At 36.9% G+C, this 17477-nt stretch overlaps 1 protein-coding gene across 2 annotated transcripts in view; it reads left to right on the top strand.

The window, feature by feature from the left end:
• Positions 1 to 230: 230 nt before the first annotated feature.
• CFAP20DC (CFAP20 domain containing) overlaps positions 231 to 17477 on the top strand; it is a 349870-nt gene continuing 332623 nt past the window's right edge. For both annotated transcript variants that reach the window (XM_060022783.1, XM_060022784.1), the window contains exons 1-4: positions 231 to 674; positions 3070 to 3159; positions 5633 to 5726; positions 12832 to 12904. In XM_060022783.1, the coding sequence (XP_059878766.1) occupies positions 654 to 674; positions 3070 to 3159; positions 5633 to 5726; positions 12832 to 12904 (278 nt within the window). In that variant the 5' untranslated portion in view covers positions 231 to 653. The remainder of the gene's footprint in view (positions 675 to 3069; positions 3160 to 5632; positions 5727 to 12831; positions 12905 to 17477) is intronic.

Below are 17477 nucleotides of genomic sequence, written 5' to 3'. Positions count from 1 at the left end.
CAGCACCTCTGGTAGCTCTTAAGCCAGGTTAAGTTTAGGCTTTTTTGCGGACACGGGTCACGACTTAACGCGGGCGCTGGTCACAGGTACAGCGTCCCACCCTTTGAGCGAAAGACGGTCAGTTGCCTGGGCAACGCCTACGTCACTGCGTAGTCTCACGTGTCCGTCGGCGTGAAGCTCGGCCAGCGCCACGCGCAGGCGCCTCGTGGAAGCCAATGGGCGCGGTCGGAACGGACGCCCCGCTCGGCCCTCTTCCGAGCGGATTCGGGGGCGGGGTTGGGCGGCGGCGAGAACGCGCCAGCTTTTCTCCGGTGAGCAGGCGGGCGGTTGTCGGAGGTTCAGCGTCTGGGCTCTCTGTCACGTAGGTTACGCACACGCTCAGTCCCCTGGGGCCGCCCGGAGCCCGCCCAGGCAGCTGTCCCCTCCCAGACTCCGGCGTCCCGGAGGCGGGGTCGCGATGATTCGGGTCGGGGGCCCGAGGTGGAGCTGACAAAGGGCGGAGAAGAACCTGGCCGAGTTGGGGCCGACCACGAAGCCCTTCCCCGCCCGTCGGGCCCTGGCTTCCCGCCCGCCGATTTCCAGCCGTCAGGGTCACGCTACTCTCTGGAAGCCCTGAATTCCGGTGCCCCTCAAGCCCCGGGCCCCCGGCGGGAATGTTCAAAAATGAGTACCAGGTAACCGGAAACGGCTCTCCAACCGGTCTAGCTTTGTACTGTTCGGTGAGATAGCTCACGTCCGGGTGAAGAGGAACCCCCCACCCCAAGTAATACTGTCTTTCTCGGGGTAAGAAGGAACTAATGGATAAGTGGTCTTGACCCAAAAAGAGAAAGAAAAGAAAGCAACTGCCGTGTGGGCATATGATTTGACGTTCCCTCTCCAGCTCCGTGCTTCTCAAGGTGTAGGGATTCCCTGTGTTTCTGACTGAAATGCAGCCTTAAACCCCAACCAGATCTCCGGGATCAGAACCTTAAGGGCAGGACCCATAAACCTTGAGTTTTAACAGTACTGAGGCACACTGGTATTTAGGCACAGAAGCTATTTAGCAGAGAGTGAATGCATGAATGGGTTAAGCCAAGAAAGAAAATAAGCACTTTGGCCGTGTGCTGTTTTCTTTTCCCCCCAAATTGGGGGCGGGTCAGTGATTCTCAAAGGCTGTGGTACATTAAGATCATTTGGAGTACTTGTAAAAATACAAGTACTTGTAAAAATACAGATTTCCTGAGCCTCACGTCAAATAGAGTGAATCAGAATCTCTGTTGATGGGGCTAGTTAAATTACCTTTATAGCACCTTTCCCCATTTGATTCTGATGCAGGTGGTCTAAATACCACACTGAGGGAAACTGCTTCTGGGTCTTCCTCAGTCACTTTGAGTATCCTAGAGGGTCTCCAAAGCGCTCCTGCTTTCCTCACTTCACTGGGCACCTCCCTGATCTTCCTTGACCCTAGTCTCCTCCCCTCCCCTCCCACCTCTACCTGAGGTTACACTCTCCGTTTACAGTCTGTCTGCTATCCTAGTACTGCTGTTACGAACAATTTCGTCCCTGTGCCGGAGCAGTCCTCCACTGGTCACCTCTTCGTTGCTTCTACCTTTTCATCAAATACTACCTGCCTTCTTATGAGTGCCCTCAGGGTATTCTGCAGTTCTCTTTCTTCTATTCCGTTTGATGTCATTAAATCTGTTGGAACAATTTTAGAGAGTTTCTCTTGCTTAATATAGGTAAAATATATTGTTATAAAAAAGCAGGTGTCTACTGTGGGAAACAGGTGATAGCAGAAATGGGGGCGGGGGAGGTATTTTTCTATCTCACCAGGTATAAGGATTTTTCTCTTTTAAAAAAAAAAAAAAGAAAAAGCTTCCTCACATTTAAAATTCATAGTGAAATATGACCTGACCCCAGAAGCTATAGTAATTCAATTCCACACACAGTTTGCACATAGTACTGTCTACAGAAGACGGTAAATGTCTTAACTTCAAGTGATTACTTGTTAAAACTCAGAAGCAAAAATATCTTTATATTATTTGGAAAAATTAAAAGCAGGAAATTCTTTATGAAAGTCACACAGATTTGCTCATGTGCTGCTTATAATTTAACAGACCATAAAAGAAAACCATATTTACTCTCATTTCAGGTTTTCAGTTTCTTGCAATAAACTCTTCCTTAGAGACAATCATCTTTAATTCCTCTCTTATAGTTAAAGCATATGGACACTCAGTAATGTGTTTAGTGTTTTTACCTGAGCATGTCCCTCCATGTTCCCAGGTTTATAATAGGGAACACTTAGCATGTCTATGGAAATGATTCCCTATTTTTTTGGTACATATTTTATAGATCACCAAATTAATTTGTATTAAATATATAAAAAGATCTTATAGGAATCCTCAAAATAAGAATCACTCCCTCTCCAAGCCCAGGCTTCTTTTATTGACCCAGTACTAAACTATCCAGTTTGCCCTTTTTTTGAATGATCATTGCTGGTACTAATGAGCCCTTGCTTTGTGCATCACACTTTATTGAGTGTGATGGTTTATGTTTACTATCCTATGTAATCTAACAACCCATTTTACAGATAGAAAATCAAGAGGTTAAGTAACTCCAAAGTCAGATAGTTAATAAATGGCAAACCTGGTATTGGTGCTCAGGTTAGTGTAACTAAAAAGCTTGTAGCCAGAGATAACTATCAGATTTTATTAGCCTGGCTTGACAGTTGAGTTTAAACCCATTAGTGTGTGTTGAATAGAATATTTTGTAAGCATGAACTATACATGTGAAGTAACTGAACCTTACACTGAGAGACTGTAAGGTTTGTATGGCATGGAGTTTATTTAATGTTTATCATGCTTTTAAAAACATTTCTTAAACCATTAATCCAAGGTGACCTGAATCAGAACAGTTGTTGCTTAGATGCAATCAAGATATAAAGTAGGAGTGATAAGAGGGATAATGTTTCCTCTCAAATCTACTTAACTTACAGATGCCTGGAACAATGGGTATAGACTATGTGGTGGATAGTATTTCCTCCTTAGCATTGTCTTTCACTTTAATTTTTAATATTTTTTTTTTCCCTAGGGAGGTGCATTTGTTGAAATCTTTACTGCTCAGGGAAAAAATCCTGGAGCAAAATGGAAGATCCTTGGCAGTCCCTCTGTGATTTGGAAAGTAAGTGTTAGAAATTAGAGCCACCTAAATCCTGGAAAGAAATGAGAGTAAAGATTATAACAAGAAGGGCTTGGTAAGATTTCAGAACCGGTTTTTCTGTTCATTCACTTCAAAACCCTTCCATGATATCATTGGCTGCAGCCCTCACAGACACCCCTCCTTGGCCATTGAAGACCTTGGCACACAGCTCATAACCCATCTCTATATGCCAAGTCCTGCCACTGTTTTAGGTGACTTCAGTTTCTGTGAGGAAAAATCTCCAAACCCTGGGCTTCTCAGCTTCTTGATTTCTTCATCTCTGATGACGTCTTCCACTCTACTTCAGCAGCCTTTCCCACTCTCACACCTTGTACCTTATCATCAAAAATTGCAGGGCCTCTGAAGTTACTGAGAACTTGAGACATCCCTCTCTGAGTCCAGTCTTCGATTCTTAATGTTGCTTGCCTAGTTACTCCCACTGTGTTTGTTCTTCAACCTAATTGAGACTCTTAGGCCATTGACCATTCTACTTTTCTCCCTGTGTTTAGATTTATTTACTTAGTTAACCTACTTACTCACTCATTCTGTCTTCACTCTTTTCTCTCCAGCCCAGAATCCATGTTCCATTATTTCAGTCACTGCCCACTCAAGACCTCGAATGCCCCTGTTCCTTGTCCTTTCATCATGCCTGCCTAGCAAACGCCAACCATTTCTGAATCCCTGATTCTCTCTTTTCTGTGCCTGCATCTGGGCTTCTCAATACCTTTGGAAAAATATCTATAGTCTCTCAGATTGATAATGCTATAAATTCAGTGTCAACAGCCCCGGAAGTTCTCCTGTTCTCTAAAATGGTTCTTTCTCCATTATCTTCAGGTTTCCAGCCACTAACTTCTTACCCCCATCCCCATCCCACACCCAGGACAGACCCTCCTCACTCATTCACCAGAAGACCTCACCCCCCATTTCACAGGGAAAACTGATGTCAGCAGGTAGAAACTACCTCATCTTGCTGCTACCAGATCTAAAAATCTGTATCCTTCCCTGTTCTTTCCTCTTTCTCTTCTCTCTTGTACAGTTGAGAGAAAAACACCTTTCTAGGGACTTTGTTCTATGGATAGTTTTTTTAAACTACTCTTAGTTGAGTGCTTACTATTTGCCAGCCATAGGATTCAGCACATTACATGTTATATAATCCATACAATAACCTTGTATCTCACAAGGTACCCTTAGCCTATATTATAGGCATAGTAAGGTTAAGTGACTTGATCAAAATTTTATAGCTCTTGCTATGAATAAAAGTTAAATGTGGCTGTGAGGATACAGAGCAGAGAGATTAGGTAAGGCTTCCCTGAGGAAATGATACTTGATCTCTGAGAACTAACTAGGCACCAGGTGGAGCTGGTAGAGAGAAGCACATTTCAGACAATGAGAAAAGCAGGTACAAAGTCCTTGCTTTGGAGGAGCTTAGAATTTTTAAGAAACTGCTAGAAGGCTACAGAGGCTAGGATTCAGAGTGAAGGAGAGTGCGAGGCAGGAGATGAGGTTTGAAAAACTGGGCAGGGGCTAGACTACACAAGGATTTGTGGCCATGCTCAAGATTTTGGTAAGCTGTTGAAAGGTTTTAGTATATGCCCAGCTTGTGTGTAGATGAAATAATACACTTGATGTGTATGTTCATTTGGAAGACATAAGAGATGCTATTGTGATGGATATGATACAATTTTATTTAAATGTTAATTCTTAGCAGCCATTAGTTACGATGTATTTCTTAACATATACAAAAAGGAAGAGTGGGAGGATGTATGAAATATTTTATTGTGAAAAAGGAGTCTTTATACTTAAAGATTGGAAATTTGATCCAAGATAAAAAAATAACCATTTACATTAGCACTTTGACTGATGGAAATTAGACTCTCATGTGTAAGTTTTTTATTTCCAAGCTTGTTTGTTTCTGTTCATTTTTTAGGTAACCTTAGTTGTAACACTTTAATTTGTAGTGATTTTAAGTAAATAATGTATAGAACTTCAAGTTAGAGGACTAGTAAAATAAGGCACTGATTAATTCTATATGAGCCATGGCTTGAAACCAAGGAACTTCCAAATTGGATACAACATAGATTAGATGGCTTATTGTACTGTTAACAGAAAGTGATGTTCAGCCTATGCTATTAGACAGAAACACATAGGTTAAAGGAGGGAAAGGGTAACTAAACTCTGGAAACTTTAAATTAGTAACTTGGGAATCCCTGAAGTTGGAGAACTTTTTATCATCTAGAGGAAGAATGTCTTGATACAGTAGAGAATTTGCCAAGTGGCTAAGGGTGGCTTCTATATTCCAGTTCCCAGCAAGTCTCAGTGTAAGAGTATCATCAAGGCCTGAGCTTATTTTAAGTCATTTCAGTGTAGGGCTTTTTCTGTGGGCTTGCTTCTCCAGTTTTATAATAGAAGTCAAATAAAATATGCAGTTACCACTGTTTTCATTTTTGTTCTGTAGGAATTTGATAAAGAAGTTAAAAGTTTTGTGTTTGTCCTGGAAGGCAGCAGCCAAACAAATAAAATTCAGTTACCAAAGGAGAATAAGCAAATCCGTAAGTAAGACTTTTAATATTGAAGCTTAACATTTGATGCTTAACATTACACTTTTAAGTCTCATAAACAGGCCTATTAGTTTGACTTTTACTGGCATCTGTCGATGTAAAGTAATAAGATTTTTTTTAATTTAGAGAGTAACTTTATGCCAGTCTTTTGAAAAGAGATTCTGCTTCATTGTTTATTAGAAATTTACTTATATGTTAAAGAAGATTTAGAAGATTATTCAATTAATTAGACTAGTAATGATATTTATTAAGCACTTACTGTGTGCCAATGACTTTCTAAGCATTTCATATTTTTTAATTTTTTCAGTCCTCACAATAGCTCTTTTACAGATGAACACACTGAGGTTGGTTCCTCATCAAGAGACCATGAGTTCCTAAATTATCGTAAATCAATTTGTGAGAAAAAAAATTTATGTAAAATGCTATATAAGGCATTATTTAGTAAGATATCAACTTATATACCTTTAGAAATATTAGTATCTAATGAGTAAAGATATGAATACGTGATTTAACAAAAACCCCCAAAATAGACTTCAATTCTTATCTACTTTGGAAATGAGGATCAGAGGGTCTAAAGCAGAAGGAACCCTGAGAGATCACCTAAATTTATGATCAGAAGCCCAGTTTTTGGCCACACTGGGGTTAAAATTCAAGGCTCTGCTACCAAATTAGGCTTTGTGTACACTGATGTGATTTAAGAAATATAATTTATCAAAATGCTTAATCATATTTTCATTAAGTGTATCCAATATTTAACTATTATGACTTAGCAAATGTAGGTAACCAGCTGTTTTTTTACATTCATTCTTTACTTCTTCGTTCATTAAGAACATTTATTGAATACCTGTTGTGTACCAGGGACTATGAAAAGACCTATTCTTGATATCTGATTTTCTCCTTTTAATTCGGTTTTCTAAACTTTTATAGGCTGTGTGTTTTATCTACTATTTCAAGCTACTACATGCATATTTTAGATTTCTAAGACATAAACCAAACCATAGGAATTATAGATGGAAGATGATTTATTTTAAAGTGGTATCTTTCTAAATAAAATAAGAAACAGAACCTCAAAGAGAAGGGGTAATCATTGTTAAAATAATTTTTTAAAATTTACTACCATTTTAAAATCATGATTTCCTCATAGTTTGCATTTTTTAATAGCAAAGATTTTTGTCATTTCTGCATAAATTTGTACTGATAAATAAAGTGAACTAAGATGAGCCATGGAAACATGTCTGAAACTGGAGGTTATTCTTTAACAGGAAACATGGTCCATCTTTTTTTAAGAATATTGACTTTGTAAAATAGATATATTTGATTTACAGGAGCATAACTTTATTCTAAACCAGTGTTCTTTTGTTTTTTCTTACTGTTGGCTTCTTCCATATGATGCCGTCAGCATCTATGCATATGATGATGTTATTGACAAAATCAAATCACTTCTAGTAACGTTTCTCAGTTGGCTCTGAGAAAGATTTCTCCTCTACGAAATGCTCAGTGATTAAAGAGAAGCTCCCCTTTCCCACTTTTATCTAAGTTTCTTTTTAGAAATAAAACAAATTTAATGTGTTATAATTGCTTTTTAAAAATGGAAAGATGATAGTTTTAATTGGAAGAAAGGGAAGAATCTTTTAATGTATTTCTTGCACAATGCCCTGTAATTAAAAATTAATCTGGCTTTTCAGTAGCACGTGCAGCCCTGTAACAAATGAAACAGTTTATATAGTCTGTCCTGCACCAATGTTTTTAAGATTATTTGGAATTTTTGATAATGGGAATTTATAGTTATTTTCACTTGTATAAAATGACCTTCTATGTGACATTGTTATGGTTAATTTAAATTTAATGGCATGCCTTGAATAGAGAATTGGCTTTCTGTTAACATTTCTAAATTAAGTTCAGTTACCATTATGTATTCCTATTTTAAGAGTAAACATCCACTTTATTTATGCCAACTTGACATTAGGTACCTTGTATGTGTTTCCTACTATATTAAGTACCTGTGAAGAAAGTCTAATAGTGAAATTCAGTATTTTTAACTTTTCACTTTAAATAGCAATATTTCTGAATTGTACTTGAGCATCTCTAAATATGTCAAAGTTTTTTTTTAAACTCAGCATCTGATCAAATAAAGGAAGGTGTGATACTGGTTATCAGATTGTGTACTTCTCCAGGGCAGGACTCTTGCATCATCTACTTTGTACCCCTAACTTAGTGTGTCATATATAGTTGGTGTTTAGTAATTTTGTTAAACTCGCCGTACTAAGAAACTATAACAATTTAGGTTATAATTTCTCCTGGTAACCATTTGGCATTGATAATGAGACTTGTAAATCATTAGCCAGTTAAATAAATAAATCCATGTTGCTATTAATGCTGGAACATGTTATATACAGTTGCCCATAATGAGAAGCAGCTCTGTTACATGTAAACATCTATCATTTGGATGGTCTCTCCGGGGACTTTCTGTTTGAGGCTCATGTTTGAAACCATTGTTTTCTCTGCCTGTGGCATCTGAATCAAATGGTGTGTCTGTCGGGATCAGCATCCCTGAAGCCCTGTGTTGATCTAAGTTTCAGCTGCTCTGGTGGATGAGGTCATCTTTATGAGGTTCCTCTCAGCCTCCCCCTGCCCCAACTTTTGGTCTTTTTTTCTTTAAATAAACTCATTATGACTTCCTCTTTCTAAAACCCTTCAGTGACTTTGACTTCACTATTCTACTGATACTGCTCTTGTCACAGTCACTAGTACTCTCTCTGTTCCTGAATCCAATGACCAGTTTTCAGCCCTCATCTTGCTTAACTTAACAGCAGCATTGACAAAGGTGACACACTCCTCCTTGATATAGTACTTTCTTCACTCATCTTCCAGGATGCCCATACTCATAGTTTTTTTCCTCCTACTTTGCTGGTCTTTATTCTTAGTCTCCTTTCATGGTTCTTCCTCTTCTCCCTAACACAACTTAATGCTGCAATGCCTCTGGACTCAGTCCTTGACCTTCTTGACCTTGAACTACATTTACTCCTTTGGTTTTGGGCTCTAGCCTCATGGCTTTAAATATCATCTCTGTTATATACTAGCTTACATTTCCATCTCTGACTTGCGTCCCAAACTCCAGATTTGTATATTCAGTTGCTTAGCTGACATTTATACTTGGACAGCTTTACCCTAGAAATTTTTCTTCCTCTTCCTGCAGACTGCCCCATCTCAGTTGTTAGCAATTTGTCTTTCAGTTGCTCAGACCAAAAACTCTTAAATCAGCTTGATTTTTTCCTTTTTTTCATGTAGAAAATCTTATTGGCTCTATCTTTAAATTAGGTTTAGAGTCTGACTACTTCTTGCCACCTCCCTGCTACCACCCTGGTCCAAGCCACCATTATCTCATGCTTGGATTATTGCAGTAGTCTTCTAATTAGTCTCCCTGTTTCTGACTTGCCTCCCTACAGTCTGTCGTCAACTTATCAGCCAGAGTGATTCTGCTGAAAATAGTCCATCTCTCTCAGGGTAAAACCCCAAAATCTTTAGGACCCTGTGGTATCTGCTGCCCTCTTAACTCTCTTTACTTAACTTTAACTCTACCTGCTATTACTATTTCCTTTTTCACTCTGCTCAAACTATACAGGTCTCCTTGCTCCTTTCAACCATAGCCTGGTACCTTAGCACCTTAGCTCTGGTGCACAAGCCGCACCCTCTACCTAGGGCTTTTGTTCCCCAAATAGCTACATGGCTCACTCTCTCCCCCTCTTCAGGCCTTTACCAAATAAAATGTCACCTTCTCAGTGAGGACCCATCCTGATCTATACTTAAATTACAACCTGTGCTTTGTATCCTTTCCCCATTCTTAATCCCCTTTACCCTGCTCTCCCTTTTCCTATAGTAATTATCACCATTTAACATGCTGTTTATGTTCTTTTATTGTTTTTTTCATCATCACCAGAAACTAAGGCCTACCAGCACAGAAATTTAGTCTATTTTGTTCACCTAGAACAGTGCCTGGCACATAGTAGACATTCAGTAAATCTTTGTTGAGTAAACGAGTGAATGGATGAATGGCTTCCCATTGATTTTAGGATGACCTGTATCCTTCACATGGCTTTCAAGGCCCCACATAATTGAGTTCCTGGCTATTTGCCAGACTTATCCCCTGCTACTTTTCCCCTTCTGTCTCTCCTACCAGTCCTTTAGGCCTTTAAGTTCATGCAATCTACTATAGCCTCTTCCATCACATGATGGAGTATTCCCTCTCCCTGCAGTATTTATTCCTCTCCTCTACCCCTATTTTCCTTGCCCAGTCAATCCCTGCTATTCTTCCCAGCTGAATTCCAATGTTACTTCTTCAAGAAAACCTTCACTCATCGTCCTCTTCCTCTCAAGGACCCAGGATTATATGCTTTCATAGCACCCTGACCTTCTCCTTCATGGAACTAGTATATAAGTTCTAAGAGGGTACTAGAATAAGACCATGCCTGTCTTATTCAACACTGAGTCTTGAGCTTCAACACTGAGTCTTGCATATAGTATATGTTCAGTGAATCTTTATTAAATGATAGATCTAATTTAATCTACACAAATGATTCTGTGAGGGGTAAACCTAAATTATCAACTCAGTTTTACACATGAAGAATAAAAAGTCCCAAACAGGTTTTCTGATTTGCCCAAGGTATATGGAATAACACGTGATGAAAGGATAATTGTTCTCTGTGTTGCAGTGGGAAAGGTGCACTTTAGTGTGCTGTTTGTGCTGGGGCTGTGATAGAACCAGGAAATATCTTCAGTCATGATTTATCAGGTCACTTATAAAGGATTACTGTACTGTGGTCTACTCCCAACTCTTTGGACAGTGTAACACTTGCAAAATGTATATTGAGGTATATATATACAACTGTCATTTGTGTAATGAAACAACTGTAAAAACCACTGTTTAAAAATCTAATGGTGTTTTACCAGATAAATGTGTCTTAAAATATTCGAAAGAAGAAAGGATCTGACCCCTTAAAACATAGAGGTAGTTTCTGTCTCAGGCAGAGAAGAGATTATAAAACTGCAGAAACCTGGATATTTCAGTTAAAGGAGTGAATTTTTATGAATTTTATGTACTTGATGGGCGTTTTTGACTAACAATAGTTTCACATTCAGCATTTTAAATGTAGATTTTAAATTCAAATTTTAAATATCATGTAGACATGAGGAGTCAGTTTATATTTACTAGGCCACTGGGGAAAAAATGTTACTGTAGAGTTTATTTAGCATTTCTGACACACAGGATCAGTGTATGTCAAATGTTATTAATGTACTTTTTTCTTTGTCAGATGATCACCATATGGTATTGTACTTATTTTAATCTTAGAAGTGAAGCCTTTTGGAAACCAGGGCTTCTATACGTGAGAGAGTTGAGTTACAAAGCTCTCTTTTGGGGGGCAAACATCTTTCATATCTAAAAGTGTTCATACAAAAATGCCCTATATGTGTAGCTCTTTGTGTTTGAAGAGAACAGTGCTGATTCAGTGAGATTTGTGACATAAATTAGGGACCTTTTGTAAAGAGTGACTTCATTTATCCCAGTGCTCTCTCAGCTCTATTTATGGGGGCCTTTGTGCAATGGAAAAATACTGTAGGTCCAATCAATGGAAGATGCAAGAGAGAGAGAGATTGATTAACGGTGGTTTATTTAAGTTGGCCTCATTTTGGTATCTCATTTTGGTTTTGTAATCCAGAACTCTGTTTGTCTTGTTGGCTTTTCCCATAAATATGGTAGAATCTGATTCCTAGAGAATTTTCTAAGTTCAGAGGCTGTTACCCCTATTTCCATTATGTTGCTTACTCTGCTGTTGGCTCTTTGCAGCCGTTTATAAGCTTAGTATTTTAAGTGAAAGTTACCTTTGTATGTTTGATTTTTAAAATGTTAAGCACATTTGGTCAAATATGGTTTTGTTTCAAAACTAGATTTGGGGTAAAATATAGGAACTGTTTAAGTTGTTCAGGAATGTTGTAAAACATTTTACCATAGGAATTCTAAACCAGAAGATCTTTATATATAGACTACCCAAACATGTACTGTTACTTTAAAAGACTTAAATTTGTTAAGTCTACTAAGTTGGAATAAACAGAAAATAACGTGCATGTTAGACCAGTTGCCTTCCTTGAGGCCTTTCTCCACATATTGGCCTGTACTGTTAGATTTGTAGGAGAGGTTCACAGATATATCGACATTTCCATTTCCTACCCAGTGTCTCACATTGGGAAAAAAGTTCCTAGAAGTCATGTTTTAGGAGGAAGTGATACTAAAACGTTTATTAAGAGCATCATAATTGAGAGATCAAGCAAAAGTTCAAAAGCTAAGAGGAAGGGAATTAAGTGAATGGGTCTGAAGAGGTAATGTGAAATCAGTTGATTTTTGAAGCAGTTGTAGACTTCAGTTATCAAAAGTACCATAGGTCTTTCTCCAAATATTTTTTTAATCCAGGTGAAGCTGGTGATGGGGAATAAAAACTATCAGGTCTTAATTTGTGAGCATTAACTTAATCAAAAATATATTAAATTAGCAAAAGGTACTATAACTGAAAATATGTTCATCTATCTCATTTTAGACACATTTAAAACCATATGAACTAGATATAGCTCATCAAACCTTCAGCTGCAGTTGTCATAATTAGAACTGTTTTTTTGATCTATTGTTTTTCATTCAGTTGTTAAGTACAGTTAAGTACAGTTAAAATAATTGCCACATGCTTTTATAACTGCCTTAATGAGAGTCCGTAGTTCAATTTTATATGTGTCTATTGAATGTGTGCACTTTCTTGCAACCTAATAAAAATAGTAAATAAAAAATTATTATTTTGTAAATTTTCATTAAAATTTCACCAAGCCCACAGATGCGACTTTAAAAGACAGCATTTGTTGTTAGAGTTTGATTTGAGTTCATCATTTTTTTTTGCTTTTATAATGAGATTGTAACTCAGGGGTAGTGCCGTTGCAGTTCTCTGTATTACTGAAATGATAAAAGCTTCAGCTTGTTGATGACATGTGATTGTTTTGTTTATATATACATATAAATGGTTTGGACATATAAATGTATATTTTCCCCCTCTCGTTTTAGTTGGACTGATCCAGAGGTTTCTTGTACTTCAGATTTACATACCCCTGGGACAAGACTTCGCTACTGAATTGCTGTAAGATATACAGAATTTCTTTCAATGTTTTATGTGTATTAGACATTTGATCAATTGAAGCAGTACGAAGAGTCATTAATTACAAGTGGCAGTTTTTGCATTAAAGAGCAGTGACTTATCAAGTCAACATGAAGTAATTAAACTAATTTAATGGTATTTCTCAGATATACTGTAGTCTGGCATTTCCCTGAGGGAAGAAAGCAAATTTCATCTGTTTTAAGAAAATATCAAAGGATTCTGAATTTGACAATAAAGAGCCTATAATTTGAAGAAATAAATAATCCAAAAGTTTGAGATTTTATAGTTCAAATGAGGGGTGATGTTATCTTTTGTACTGTCTGCTATTGGAAACTGTGTTTGGTTTCAAATTAATTGAAATACCTCATTTTAATATTATTTATTTTTTATTTTTTAAATTTTACTGAAGTATAGTTGATTTACAGTGTTTTGTTAGTTTCAGGTGTACAGCAGAGTGATTCAGTTATACATATACATATATTCATTCTTTTTCAGAATCTTCACCCATGTACGTTATTACAATATTGAATAGAGTTCCCTGTGCTATACAGTAGGTCCTTGTTGGTTATGTATTTTAGATATAGTAGTGTGTGTGTATGTTAATCCCAAGCTCCTAATTTATCCCTCCCTCCCACATTTCCCCTTTGGTAACCATAAATTTGTTTTTGAAATCAGTGAGTCTGTTTCTGTTTTGCAAATAAGTTTATTTGTATCATTTTTTAAATTAGCCTCCACATATGAGTGATACCATATGATATTTGTCTTTCTGTCTGACTTACTTCACTTAGTATGACAGTCTCTAGGTCCATCCATGTTGCTACAAATGGCATTATTTCATTCTTTTTTGTGGCTATATTCCATTGTGTATATGCACCACATCTTCTTTATCCATTCATCTGTTGATGGACATTTAGGTTGTTTCCATGTCTTGCCTATTATAAATAGTGCTGCAGTGAACATTGGGGTATATGTATCCTTTCAAATCATGGTTTTCTGTGGATATATGCCCAGGAGTGGGATTGCTAGATCATATGGTAGTTTTATTTTTTTAGTTTGTTAAGGAACCTCCATACTGTCCTCCATAGTGGTGGTACCAGTTTACATTTCAACCAACAGTGTAGGAGGGTTCCCTTTTCTCCACACCCTCTCTAGCATTTATTGTTTGTAGATTTTTGATGATGGCCATTCTGACAGGTGTGAGGTGATATGTCGTTATAGTTTTGATTTGCATTTCTCTGATAATTAGTGAGGTTGAGCATCTTTTTATGTGCTTTTTTGGCCATGTATGTCTTCTTTGGAGAAATGTCTATTTAGATCTTCTGCCCATTTTTGATTAGGTTGTTTGTTTTTTTGATATCGAGCTGCATGAGCTGTTTATATATTTTGGAGATTAATTTCTTGTTGGTCACTTTGTTTGCAAATATTTTCTCCCATTTTGTGGGTTGTCTTTTTGTTTTGTTTATGGTTTCCTTTGCTGTTCAGAAGCTTTTAAGTTTAATTAGACCCCATTTCTTTATTTTTGTTTTTAGTTTCATTACTCTAGGAGGTGGATCCAAAAAGATATTGATGCAATTTATGTCAAAGAGTGTTCTGCCTATGTTTTCCTCTAAGAGTTTTATAATATCTGGCCTTACATTTAGGTCTTTAATCCATTTTGAGTTTATTTTTGTGTATGGTGTTAGGGAGTGTTCTAATTTCATTCTTTTACATGTAGCTGTCCAGTTTTCCCAGCACCACTTATTGAAGAGACTGTCTTTTCTCCAATGTGTATTCTTGCCTCCTTTGTCATAGATTAATTGACCATAAGTGAGTGGATTTATTTCTGGGCTTTCTATCCTGTTGCATTGATCTATATGGCTGTTTTTGTGCCAGTATCATACTGTTTTTATGATTGTAGCTTTGTAGTATAGTCTGAAGTCAGGGAGCCTGTTTCCTCCAGCTCTATTTCTTTCCCTCAAGATTGCTTTAGCTATTTGGGGTCTTTTGTCTTTCCATACAAACTTAAAAATTTTTGTTCTTCTGTGAAAAATGCCATTGGTAATTTGATAGGGATTGCATTGAATCTGTAGGTTGCCTTGGGTAGTGTAGTCATTTTGACAGTATTGATTCTTCCAATCCCGGAACAGGGTGTATCATTCCATCTGTTTGTGTCATCTTCGATTTCTTTCATCCGTGTTTTATAGTTTTCACAGTACAGGTCTTTTGTCTCCTTAGGTAGGTTTATTCCTAGGTACAGTAAGTCCCCTACATATGAACAAGTTCCGTTCCAAGAGTACTTTCGTAAGTCCAATTTGTTTGTAAGTCCAATGAAGTTAGTCTAGGTGCCCAACTAACACAATCATCTATATAGTACTGTACTGTAATAGGTTTATAATACTTTTCACACAAATAACACATAAAAAACAAACACAAACAATAAAGAAAACATTGTTAATCTTACAGTACAGTACCTTGAAAAATACAGTAGTACAGTATAACAGCTGGCATTAGAGGGGCTGGCATCAGGTGAACAGGCAAGAATTACTGACTGGAGGAGGGAGAAGAGGTGGGAGATGGTAGAGCTGAAGGATCATCAGCAATAGGAGATGGAGGGCAAGCTGCAATTTCATTTACACCTGACATTGGTGGCACAGTTTCTGGTTCCTTGCTGGAACCAGATACACATTTGCATCTTTGAAAGTTTGCAGCTTGAAGGTGCATGTGTAGGGGATTTACTGTATTTTATTATTTTTGATGCAGTGGTAAATGGGATTGTTTCCTTAATTTCTCTTTCTGATCTTTCGTTGTTAGTGTGTAGGAATGCAAGAGATTTCTGTGTATTAATTGTGAATCCCGCAACTTTACCAAATTCATTGATGAACTCTAGTAGTTTTCTGGCAGCATTTTTAGGATTTTCTATGTATAGTATCTTAATGTTATTCACTTTAGTTGAGAAATACTGGTCTTTTCTGTTGACATATAGATGTCTTGGGATATATTTGTTTTAAATGGCCTTGCTATGAATTAATTGTTTAGCAAAAATTAGCATATACAAATTTTACTCAGTTGAGCTACCTGTTGTCTGATACAATTCTGAGAATGAAAATAACATTTAATTTGTATATTCATATAGAATGGAATATTGTTTAGGGTCTCAGTAATAAATTTGCATGCTTTCAGTAAAACATTATATTTGGAGTATGCTATTTTCTAATTTTTCTTTGTAACTAATAGCTGTCCAAAGTCAAAGCTTAGGCTTTTATTTTCCCTGCTGGAAGAAGTGACTTTTCCTATTAATGACGTTAATTTTGGACTAGTTACACCGGTGTGAACCAAGGGGAAGGAAGAGCTTTCGTAATAAAATGAGATTAACATAAACTCGAGGTTATTAGTTTCTCTTTGTTTATGTGAATTAAAATATTAATAATGTGTGCATATGTTGGTAAAATATGAATTTTAGCTAATAATATATTTAATTTTGTTTTCTGGAATGATAAAGGATAGATGGAACAATTTATATTTTTATTTTATTCAACTTTAAATCTTACAAACTTCTAAGATTTTCTGTTATCATCTGCTATGGTCACCAAGATTCTTTAAAGTAGTTCTTATAGTAACAAGACCAAAGCAACATTTGATACTCTTATGTATTAGGTTGGCCAAAAAGTTCATTCGGATTTTTCTGTAGATGGTTTGGAAAAGCCCAAACGAACTTTTTGGCCAACACAATATCTTTTTCTAGTTCTGCAGAAAAAGTATTTTCAAGACTCTAAAAACATTCTAAAGTTACAGTGTACCATATTTTGTACCAAGTTTTATTTTCAGTGTAGGGGAAAGTGGTTTCCTACCAAATGGAAGAAGACACATTATATTTTATTTTTAAGCTTGTTAGGTTCCTTAAATAGAAATCCAATCCAACCCTTTTGTTCTCCTGATCTCTACCACCTATACCTTGAAGCCATGGTAGAGGTGCTGGTAATTGGCCTTTTGATCAAAGTTGTGCAAGACACTTTGCTGAACCTTGGGACGTAATCTTTTGCTGAAGAGCACTCTTTTCCTATGCAAAATTAAGCTTTGTTTGTGCCCCCAAACACTTGAGCTTATCACTCTGGCTAGGCAATATACTGTTTTAACTAAGTTAATAATAATTAAAGCTTTAATTATTGAGAAATCAATAGGTATCTTAGGTTTAACTTAGTCTAGCAAGAAAGTTGATATAAGTAAGCCTGACCACCCCTTTGTTACCGTGTGATTAATGCTCTTGAAGGATGGGAAAACATTTTTATGGGTGATGGAACTAACGGTCAGATTTTAAATTCAGTTGACTATAATCCTAGTCTCTTGTTCTCATAGCCACATGGACAAACATTTGTATTTTTCAGATTGTTTTAGTTTTATAGTTTTTGCAGAACAAATGTCTTATGGACAAAAGGTCAAAATTATTAAATAACATGGGTAAAACATTCTCTGTCCTGACAGTGAAATTATCAGATTATGAGAAAATGTATTAACTATGCATTTGAATTTGTTGCTAATAGATAATCAAAATATTTTGCTATTTTAGGAAGTAATGACA

This window comes from Delphinus delphis, chromosome 10, assembly GCF_949987515.2.
Source record: "Delphinus delphis chromosome 10, mDelDel1.2, whole genome shotgun sequence".
NCBI lineage: Eukaryota > Metazoa > Chordata > Mammalia > Artiodactyla > Delphinidae > Delphinus > Delphinus delphis.
The sequence above is the reverse complement of the archived record's forward strand: the minus strand, read 5'-3'. Positions and strand labels throughout refer to the sequence as shown.